This window comes from Nerophis ophidion, linkage group LG12 (genome assembly GCF_033978795.1).
Source record: "Nerophis ophidion isolate RoL-2023_Sa linkage group LG12, RoL_Noph_v1.0, whole genome shotgun sequence".
Lineage (NCBI taxonomy): Eukaryota > Metazoa > Chordata > Actinopteri > Syngnathiformes > Syngnathidae > Nerophis > Nerophis ophidion.
Window position 1 is genome coordinate 66,765,318 of NC_084622.1, and position 11,294 is coordinate 66,776,611.

At 38.7% G+C, this 11,294-nt stretch overlaps 1 protein-coding gene across 4 annotated transcripts in view; it reads right to left on the minus strand.

The window, feature by feature from the left end:
- LOC133563727 (F-box/LRR-repeat protein 14-like) overlaps positions 1-7,192 on the minus strand; it is a 35,989-nt gene extending 28,797 nt beyond the window's left edge. For 2 of the 4 annotated variants that reach the window (XM_061918029.1, XM_061918026.1), the window contains exons 1-2: positions 7,052-7,192; positions 6,606-6,700 (exon numbers count right to left, since the gene is read on the minus strand). In XM_061918029.1, coding sequence (XP_061774013.1) covers positions 6,606-6,700; positions 7,052-7,121 — 165 coding nt within the window. In that variant the 5' untranslated portion in view covers positions 7,122-7,192. The other 2 variants (XM_061918028.1, XM_061918027.1) reach the window with 2 other exon arrangements.
- Positions 7,193-11,294: the final 4,102 nt, after the last annotated feature.

Below are 11,294 nucleotides of genomic sequence, written 5' to 3' on the forward strand. Positions count from 1 at the left end.
AAAGGTCACGGTCATTCAATGTTGGTTTCCGGCCATGCCGCTTACGTGTAGTGATTTCTCCAGATTCTCTGTAGTGGGGGCCCTTAGGGAGATTTTAGGGTGTGTCACTTTTGTCTAAAAGCGCCAAATTTGGCACAGGTGTAGTTTAGGGCATACTTAAATGAGGTGATCCATCATCTGGTGGTTTGGCTTGAAGTGGGAAGATATTCAGCAGACAACAGCAATATGCAAAGTATGCAGCAGAAGTGTTACTACAAAAAGGTAGCAACACTATTAATTTGTTCTTTCACTTAAAGGCCTACTGAAAGCCACTACTAGCGACCACGCAGTCTGATAGTTTATATATCAATGATGAAACATTAATATTGCAACACACGCCAATACGGCCTTTTTAGTTTACTAAATTGCAATTTTAAATTTCCCGGGAGTTTCTTCTTGAAAACGTCGCGTAATGATGACGTGTACGCGTGACGTCACGGACTGTTAGGAAATATGTTTGGAGATCTGTGTTGCTGAATCTTTTGCAATTTGTTCAATTAATATTGGAGAAGTCAAAGTAGAAAGATGGAGTTGGGAAGCTTTAGCCACACAAACACACGGTGATTCCTTGTTTAAAATTCCTGGAGGTGAAACTTTACTATGGATCACAGCGGTCAAGCGAACATGGATCCTGACCGAATATCAACCAGCAGGTTTCGGTGAGAAAATTGTAGTAAAAAGTCGCTTCTTACCGGAGATCAGCTTAGCTTGCGCCGTCCATAAAGCTGCTGTCGACTTCCCTGAGACTTTGGCGTCAAGACACCCGTGGACACACACCTCCGACTATCAGGTACTATTTAACTCACTAAAACACTAGCAACACAATAGAAAGATAAGGGATTTACCAGAATTATCCTAGTAAATGGGTCTAAAAACATCGGAATCAATCCCAATGCAATCGCGTTTTTTTTTTTTTTTTTCTAGTCCGTCGCTATCAATATTCGAATCTTTCATCCTCGCTCACATTAATGGGGAAATTGTCGTTTTCTCGGTACGAATAGCTCTTTTTGTTGTAGGCTCCCATTAAAAACAATGAGTATGTGAGGAGCCATTAACGGGTGACGTCATCGTCTGCGACTTCCGGTAAAGGCAGCGACCAAAAGTTGCGAACTTTATCGTGGATGTTCTCTACTAAATCCTTTCAGCAAAAATATGGCAATATCGCGAAATGATCAAGTATGACACATAGAATGGACCTGCTATCCCCATTTAAATAAGAAAATCTCATTTCAGTAGGCCTTTAAAAATGGCCCGTGAGAGAATGAAGAGTATTTAATAAATACAGTTTTGGTCAATTGACTTAGTTGTGATTTCCCTCTCTGCATGAAAGTTTAAAAGTAGCATATATAAATGCAGTATGAAGAAAAATGTTTTAATGTAGACACAGAATCATCATACTGATGTGATGATATGTATCAAGTGATCATTCAAGGCCAAGGCAAAATATCCTAATATATATCGTATATTGCAATATGGCATAAAAATATTGCAATATTAATAAAAGCCAATATCGCCCAGTCCTAACCTGAACATGCTTTTGCCTCTTAATTTGAACAAAATGAGCTACAAATCCAAACTTGGTGTTTATTTCATGTTTTTTGACAATTACAAATATAATGGAAAAATCATCTTTATGATTGGGTGTGTCCTGACATCTAATTAGCATATTTTTAAGATGGCGGCTATGTAAAAATTAGGTGTACCTTAACTTTTGATACTTTTGGCAAACTATTTTAGGTTTATTGAGCATCTGCAACACACTGGAATGATCACATTTATGATCATTTATTTACTAGAGCACTTTAATTTCCATATTAACAACGTAGCCATTATCTACCAAAATCTATTACACATATATTTCAACACAGATAGAATGTAAAAGCTACAGATATATTTAATTGTAACATTAGTAAGAGTAGAGAAAGTCAATGTTCTTTCTCCACTTTTAGGTTTCTGTTGAACTAGAAACCTAAAAGTAGAGAAAGTCAGTGTCTACCCAACCCCCTGTAATATTGGTTTCTGTTTCAACAGAAACAGAAACATACAGGTATATTACAGAGAAGGCTCCGACACCGTTATCCACACAGTGTGATAATAGTTTGGACCCTCGACAGGCAACTGTTGTGTCTCCTGACTTCTCCTGATGTGAAAATCCTACAGAAGAGCTTATCTATGTACAGTCATTCTACTGCCTAATCAATAACATTGTTAAATTCATCAACTTTATTTTCATGTAATGCATTTTACAGTGTAGCTATTATCAAACAGTAAGCCTCCACATCATCTGATAGTAATAGTAGCAGCAGCATCAATTGGGGCTTATGTTGTCTCTGCCAATTACGATCTGATGACCCCTTACAAACAACCAAAAGCGAAGGACTTTTGTCGCTAAAAAGGATGTAAAAGATTTCATTGAAATTGCGAATGCTTTACCTTCATGTACAGTATAGATGTCACAATTGATTAATTGAATGATGGTTCAACACTTGTGTTAAATATGGCCTAATACCACAAACGCTGCAGAAGATACTGTAATAGTTCTCGTGTTAAAAGGGCTCGAAAGCATGAGGATCATGCTGTCCCCTCCTTATTAAGTACTAAAAAGTTTCGATCAAGTTATCCCCAAACCAGTGGTATTCATTGTGTGATATGTAGGGCTGCAAATCTTTGGGTGAATTGATTAACGTGGACCCCGACTTAAACAAGTTGAAAAACTTATTCGGGTGTTACCATTTAGTGGTCAATTGTACGGAATATGTACTGTACTGTGCAATCTACTAATGAAAGTATCAATCAATCAATCAATCAATCAAAAAGTCCCACGAATCGATTCAATATCGATTCTTAAGGTCGCGATTCGATAATATATAGATTTTTTCGATTCAACGCGATTCTCGATTCAAAAATTATATTTTTCCAATTCAAAATGATTCTCTATTCATTCAATACATAGGATTTCAGCAGGATCTACCCCAGTTTGCTGACATGCTAACAGAGTAGTCGATTTAAAAAAAAAATGCTTTTATATAATTATAAAAGGACAATGTTTAATCAACTGATTGCAATAATGTAAATTTGTTTTAACTATTAAACGAACCAAAAATATGACTTATGAGATGCCATGCAAGTGTAAGCTACTGTGACACTATTGTTCTTTTTTTATTATTTTTATAAATGTCTAATGATAATGTCAATGAGGGGATTTTTAATCACTGCTATGCTGAAATGATAACTAATATTGATACTGTTGATAATATTCATTTTTGTTTCACTACTTTTGGTTTGTTCTGTGTGGTGTTTGTGTCTCCTCTCAATTACTCTGTTTATTGCAGTTCTGAGTGTTGCTGGGTCAGGTTTGGTTTTGGATTGCATTGTTACGGTATTGCTGTGTAGTGGTTTGTTGGATTGATTTAAAAAAAAAAAAAAATTAATTAAAAAAAAAAATCAAATAAAATCTTTTTTTTTTTTAAATGAGAATCGATTCTGAATCGCACAACGTATTCAATTTGATTCATATTTGAATCGATTTTTCCCACACCCCTAGTGATATGTGAAGGGAGGATACAAAAGATCTCCCTCCACAAGGCATTGACAAATATTGTTGATTCCAAAATGGAAAGCTGGGCAGAATCTAGTAAAGATTTTAAACTTCTTGGGAGATCAAGTATCTGATGTGAACGCAGCAGATGTGTACTATCATAACAAATGTTTTCTGAACTTGAGATATGCAGCACAAGTTGCAAAACATAAAACATCTTCCAGCATATCAGAAGAAGAAGCGTCTACCAGTGAATCTAGGGAAACCTTTGACCCTCTGACTATAGCACAAATTGTTGCCGTAGTTTAGGATTCAGATTGCTTCTTCACAATTTCAAATTTAAGGCAACTCTATAGAAGCCTTATGAATGGACGTGGGCATGTCTGTTGTTATCATCAACCTCACACAACAAGATTCAAGACACATCACCTTTCTTTTCTGCCTGCCTGGAGTGTACACCAGAAAGCGAGGGAGACGTACATCGCAAGCAAGTGAAAAGTATCAGACGGTGTAGCTAGAGGCCATGATCCCAACCAAATTGATCAAGATGAGGCACTTTTGTTAACAAGGGCTGCCTTAGTTTTACACAAGTATTGTTTACAACCAGGTCAGCACGGTGCAAGAGGGGTTAGTGCGTCTGCCACACAATACGAAGGTCCTGAGTAGTCCTGGGTTCAATCCCGGGCTCGGGATCTTTCTGTGTGGAGTTTGCATGTTCTCCCCGTGACTGCGTGGGTTCCCTCCGGGTACTCCGGCTTCCTCCCACCTCCAAAGACATGCACCTGGGGATAGGCCCCTCCCACCTCCAAAGACATGCACCTGGGGATAGGCCCCTCCCACCTCCAAAGACATACACCTGGGGATAGGTTGATTGGCAACACTAAATGGTCCCTAGTGTGTGAATGTGAGTGTGAATGTTGTCTGTCTATCTGTGTTGGCCCTGTGATGAGGTGCCGACTTGTCCAGGGTGTACACCGCCTTCCGCCAGATTGTAGCTTAGATAGGCACCAGCGCACCCGCTACACCAAAGGGAATAAGTGGTAGAATATGGATGGTGGATGGATGTTTACAACCAGGACACACATTTGATGGTACCTTACCTTCCAACAGTCTTACGGTTTCTTTTCCTGAACCTTTAAGAGTATTCAATGACATTGTCCTTCAAGGACCAGGACTCCTCAAAGCCTCAGATGCCGGTACAGCCTGTGCCATCCTTCTGCATTGCGGGTGCAAAAAGTCTTGTAGCGGGCGCTATGCTTTAAATCTGGAGTCTGTTGCACCTCATTGAGTGGATGTGAGGGTGCATGCACCAACAATGAGGGTCCAGCACACTAACCTGGATGTGCACACTTGGTGCAGCTTTTGTCAATTAATTGGGGAACAAAAACAACAACAACAACCCCCACCCGACATTTCATATAAACATTAGAAAGGAATCATGCATGTTGCACCAGGTTTTACTCATAACAATGCCCAAGTTACGTGCAATGTCTTCAGAATAGCAAAACTCCACTTGGAAATATACAATTTAGGGGTCTGGACACATCCAAAAATAAAAATTATCATTACAACACATTTCTAATTGTGAAAACATATGAAATATACACCAAGTTTACATTTGTTGCTCATCTGTTTCAAATGTTAGAGACATAAGCTATTACAAGTGGCGGCCATATTTCATTGGCCACTGTGGTGACCGCTAAGGTCACCGATGCGGGCGCTGTCACGCCAAATTTCTTCTCCCTACAAACCCCACCCCCCCATTTACTTCCGGGGTCATGATTAATACAGAAGTTTTGTTAACACTATATTATAAAAAAACAGATGTTTTGTTAACGCTGTATTATAAAAATTTTTACAAACACAAGCTATGGGATGACATAAGAGGAAACGTGACCCCGGAAGTAAATGCGTCATCCCATAGCTTGTGTTTGTATATTGTTTTTTAATTTTTTTTATAATATAGCGTTAACAAAAAGTCTGTATTTTTATAATATAGCGTTATATTTTTATAATATAGCTTTAACAAAACGTCTGTATTAATCATGACCCCGGAAGTAAAAAGGGGGGGAAGGTTTTTGTAGGGGGGGGAAGAAATTTGGCGTGACAGCACCATAGCTGAATCATTTAAGTATGCCCTGAGCTACACCTGTGCCAAATTTGGCACTTTTAGACAAAAGGGAACGAAAATATTCCTAACCAGCAGTGATTAAAAATCCCTCACTGACATTATCATTAGACATTTATAAAAATAAAAAAAGAAAGAACAAAAGTGTCACAGTGGCTTACACTTGCATCGCATCTCATAAGATTGACAACACACTGTATCCAATGTTTTCACAAAGATAAAATAAAAGTAATATTTTTGGTTTGTTTAATAGTTAAAACAAATTTACATTATTGCAATCAGTTGATAAAACATTATCCTTTACAATTATAAAAGCTTTTTTTTTTTTAAATATCCACTACTCTGCTAGCATGTCAGCAGACTGGGGTAGATCCTGTTGAAATCCTATGTATTGAATAAATACAGAATCGTTTTGAATCGAAAAAATATCGTTTTTCAATCGAGAATTGCGTTGAATCGAAAAATTCAATATATTATCGAATCGCGACCCCAAGAATCGAATTGTGGGACACCCAAAGATTCGCAGCCCTAATATATATATATATATATATATATATATAAAAAAGAGTGAGTGTGTTGTTGTAATGTACATATACATGCATACACATATATATATATTAAAGAGTGAGCGTATTGTTGTAATGTACATATACACACACATATAAATGCATACATACATATATACACACACACACATATATATATATATATATATATATTAAAAAGTGAGCGTGTTGTTGTAATGTACATACACATATATATACATACATACATATATACATACATACATACATATATATATATATATATATATATATATATATATTCCATTACAACAAGGCTGACTCTATGCAACTAGTTGACATCAGTATCTCTTTGATGACCTCCAAGTTGACTCACCTCCAGGGGTAACTTCGGTGCTTCCGGCGACTCCTGCTCATGGCTGCCTTCCATCTCAGAGTGGCCCTCAGCGGTCTGACATTCAGCTTGCGGTCCTAAGCCACAATATACATATATATAAATATATATCCAAGCCACAATATACATATATATATAAATATATATATATATGCTAACCCACCGCAGAGGAGCTAACCGCTCACTAGCTAGCAGCTACCTAGCCTGAATGCTAATAGCTCGCAAGTTAGCTGGACTGGGGCTCATAAGTAGAATAATGAGCGACATGGCCGACGTCGTGACAGTGAAGAGCCGTGTCAACAACCGCCATGTCCACAAGTGCCGTGCTTACAACTGCCTCCTCCAGACTGACACTGCGTTCGTAGAACCGGACATTGAATACATTTGGCGCCGACTGCCATGAGGTCACTACGGGCGGGAAAACCAACCCGGTGGTAAAGTTGGCGGTAAGGTTGGTGGTTGTTCGGCTCCGTAGCTCCAGCGGAAGCTCCGCCTCATCGTGCCCGGACTGCCGTCTCATGCTGCCGTGGAGCTGGCGGGAGAAATGCAGCCCCATGCTGGTCCTTTACATTGAGGGACCGTCAATAAATGACTATTGTGTTGAAAGAGTGGTGGTTAAAAATCTCTTCTCAATCAAAACACCAAATAATCCAGGGGTCCACAAACAATATATTTTATTTTTTTCAATTATTATTTTTTAAATCTGTCCTTTCTAATACATTTTCTACCAATTGTTACTTTTGCGGTCTCCTAGCTACTCAGGCAAATCATTGATTGATTGATTATTAGTAGATTGCACAGTTCAGTACATATTCCATACAATTGACCACTAAATGGTAACACCCCAATACGTTTTTCAACTTGTTTAAGTCGAGGTCCACGTTAATCAATTCATTATATCGTCCAAAATTGTATTTTTCCATCGATAACATCAATTAGTGTGCAAGGAATATATATATATATATGTATATATACATACAGTATATATATGCATATATAAACATACATACATAAACATATATATAATACATATACACACAAGAATCAGAGCAAAATGTTGCTATTTTGAAGAAACTAGAATATAAAACACTTTCAGTTTTTTCACCTTTTTTTGTTAAATACATAACTCCACATGTGTTCATTCATAGTTTTGATGACTTCAGTGACAATCTACAATGTAAATAGTCGTGAAAGTAAAGAAAACTCAATGAATTAGGTGGGTCCAAATTTTGGCCTGTACTGTATATATAATATACGTATAATGTGAGACTTGTGTGGCATAGCGATGTGTTCTTCCAAGGATGCGTCGGACAAGAACACAGCATAAGGTAAGATGTAACAGATGTATTAAGCTAATAAAAAGGCTAGGAACAAAAATACTGGAGCTAAGCAGAAAAGCAAACAAAAAGCACTAGCATGGAAAGCTAGCAAAACAAACACTTGGCATGAAGGCACAAAAAGGGAAAGTAAAACAACTAGCATGAAAGCTAGGAATAAAATAAAGCGTAGCGTAAGAGCTAGCGAGTAATAGTATGGAAAACAAGTCAACTGTTGCGTGAAGGCAAACTAGGATCCGAGACCGAAGAACGAAAAGGCGCAGACTACTATAAGGCAGTGATCAGTGGAAACAGGTGTGCGGGAACCGAGAGTAGCAGGTGGAAACAATATGCAACCATGGTGACAGAACAAAAGAAGAAATGAGGTAAAACTACAGAATGTGATATGAAAGAGGAACAAAGCAACAATATGGTATGATCCGACCATCGGATCACAACATATAATATACAGTCACGATCAAAAGTTGACATATACTTGTAAAGAACATAATGGCATGGCTGTCTTGAGTTTCCAATAATTTCTATTCTACAACTATTATATTTTTGTGATGTAGTGACTGGAGCACATACTTGTTGCTCACAAAAAACATTCATGAAGTTTGGTTCTTTTATGAATTTATTATGGCTCTACTGAAAATGTGACCAACTCTGCTGGGTCAAAAGTATACGTACAGCAATGTTAATATTTGTTTACATGTCCCTTGGCAAGTTTTACTGTAATAAGGCGCTTTTGGTAGTAATCTGGCAAGCTTCTGGTTGAATTTTCGACCACTGTTCTTGACAAAATCGGTCCAGTTCAGCTTAATTTGTTGGTTTTCTGAAATGGATGTGTTTCTTCAGCATTGTCCACAGGTTTAAGTCAGGACTTTGGGAAGGCCATCCTAAAATCTTAATTCTAGCCTGATTTAGCCATTCCTTTACCACTTTTGACGTGTGTTTGGGGTCATTGTCTTGTTGCAACACCCAACTGTGCCCAAGACCCAACCACCGGGCTGATTATTGTAGGTTGTCCAGAAGAATTTGGAGGTAGTCCTCTTTTTTCATTGTACCATATAAAGCACCTGTTACATTGGCAGCAAAACAGGCTCAGAGCATAATACTACCACCACCATGCTTGACAGTAGGAACACTGTTCCTGGGATTAAAGGCCTCTCCTTTTCTCTTCCAAAGAATTTGCTGGGTATTGTGGCCAAACAGATATTTTTTTTCCATCTGACCACAGAACTTTCCTCTAGAACATGGGTGTCAAACTCTGGCCCGCGGGTCAAATTTGGCCCGCCGTGTAATTTCATTTGGCCCTTGAGGCAATATCAAATTAACATTAGAGCTGGCCCGCCTGCTGTAACACCACATTCACCGCTAATACTCATACTCGTCAACACTCCCAATTTTCCCGGGAGACTCCCGAAGTTCAGGGCCCCTCCCGAATTTCTCCCGATTTCCACCCGGACAACAATATTGGGGACGGGCCGTAAAAGCACTTCTTTTGGCGTTCTCTACATGTCGCCGTGTCCGCTTTTCTTCCATAAAAACATCGTGCCGGCCCACTCACATAATACATGCGGCTCATACACACACAAGTGTATGCAAGGCATACTTGGTCAACAGCCATAAAGGTCATACTGAGAGTGGCCGTATAAACAAGGTTAACACTGTTACAAATATGCGCCACACTGTGAACCCACAGCAAACAAGAATGACAAACACATTTCGGGAGAACATCCGCACCGTAACACAACATAAACACAACCGGACAAATACCCAGAACCCCTTGCATCACTAATTCTTCCGGGACGCTACAATATACACCCCCGCTACCACCAAACCCCGCCCCAACTCAAACCCGCCGCCGAGAAAAGGCCTTAAATTTGTGTTTGGTATGCCATTGATATTTTTTAATTAATATTATTTGAAACTGGATTTTGCATGACACTATAAAGTTATATAAGCCTTGCTTGGTCAATATCCAATGCAAAACTTGTTTGGGTCCCTATTAAAAGGTTAATTTGGTCAACCTTGGCCCGCGGCTTTGTTCAGTTTTAAATTTTGGCCCACTCTGTATTTGAGTTTGACACCCCTGCTCTAGAAGGTCTTACCTTTGTCCATGTGATGTCAACTTTTGATCGCGACTGTATATGTATATATACATACATACAGTATGTATAAAATAAACATATTTTTACTTTCAACCCTTAAACCTCTCATATCTATCCATTGATATAGAGTTTTTTTTTTTATTTCTATGTTTTTTGCACTTTTTGTCAATGTAAACCCAGTTTTTTTATTTTTGACAAAAACACAAACTGTGCAATATCGGTTCCAGGCATGCACAATATTTTTGTAACTACATCCACAAATCTTATCTCACTCATCATCATCATCATCATCATCTCACTACCAACTCACCGACATTGTTTTTTTTTTATCACATTTAAATTGTTGGCAGATTCGAAGCAATTAAGCGTCTAATAGGAATACATGGTACTCTGTGGTACTCTGGCAGTATTAATTGGTTGATGGTTGAAATTAATTTGGCTCTCATGGAAAACTCATAAAATAGCAGGTTAAAAGGGAGTCAATGGGGGACAAAATGGTCCCAGGGAACTCCAATGTGTACTCACTCAATAGCTCGTGCTGAAAATAAGTCAGCAAAGAAGCGGACCAATGCAATTTTTGAGATTATTCATTAACCTTTTAAATGAACATTCTGTTGCATGAAGTCAAAAGCAATTAAAAGACCCACAAAAGTCCCTGGTCTTCCCGAGGGTTGAATATCCATCAATCCATTTTCTACCGCTTGTCCCTTTTTTGGGGGTCGCGGGGGGTGCCGAAGCTGATCTCAGCTGCATTCGGGCGGAAGGCGGAGTACACCAAGCTTGGACAAGTCACCACCTCATCACAAGGCCAACACAAATATACAGACAACATTCAAACTCACCATCATTATTATTATTATTGTTGTTGTTGTTGTTGTTGTGCTAGTTGGGTTTAATCCAAGCGGCGTGACTGGCGAGGAGAGACGGGGCAGCAAAAATAAAAAAAATAAAAAAATATCGATGTAATCATAGTGGTATCGATTAGATACGCTCTTGTACATGATATCATTACAGTGGATGTCAGGTGTAGATCCACCCATGGCAGTTGTTTGCATTTACGCCGGTGAGCTCTTGTATCCTCCTACGTGTGCAGTGAAGCAGGTTTAGCTATTCCTTGTCCTCCAGTGATAATGCCACTTGCAAGAAACTTATTGTCAAGACTTGGACTAAGGTGAGGTTTGTTTTCCCGTGGTGCAAAGCAACTGGATCGGACATGGCGTGAAGGTAAAAAAATGATT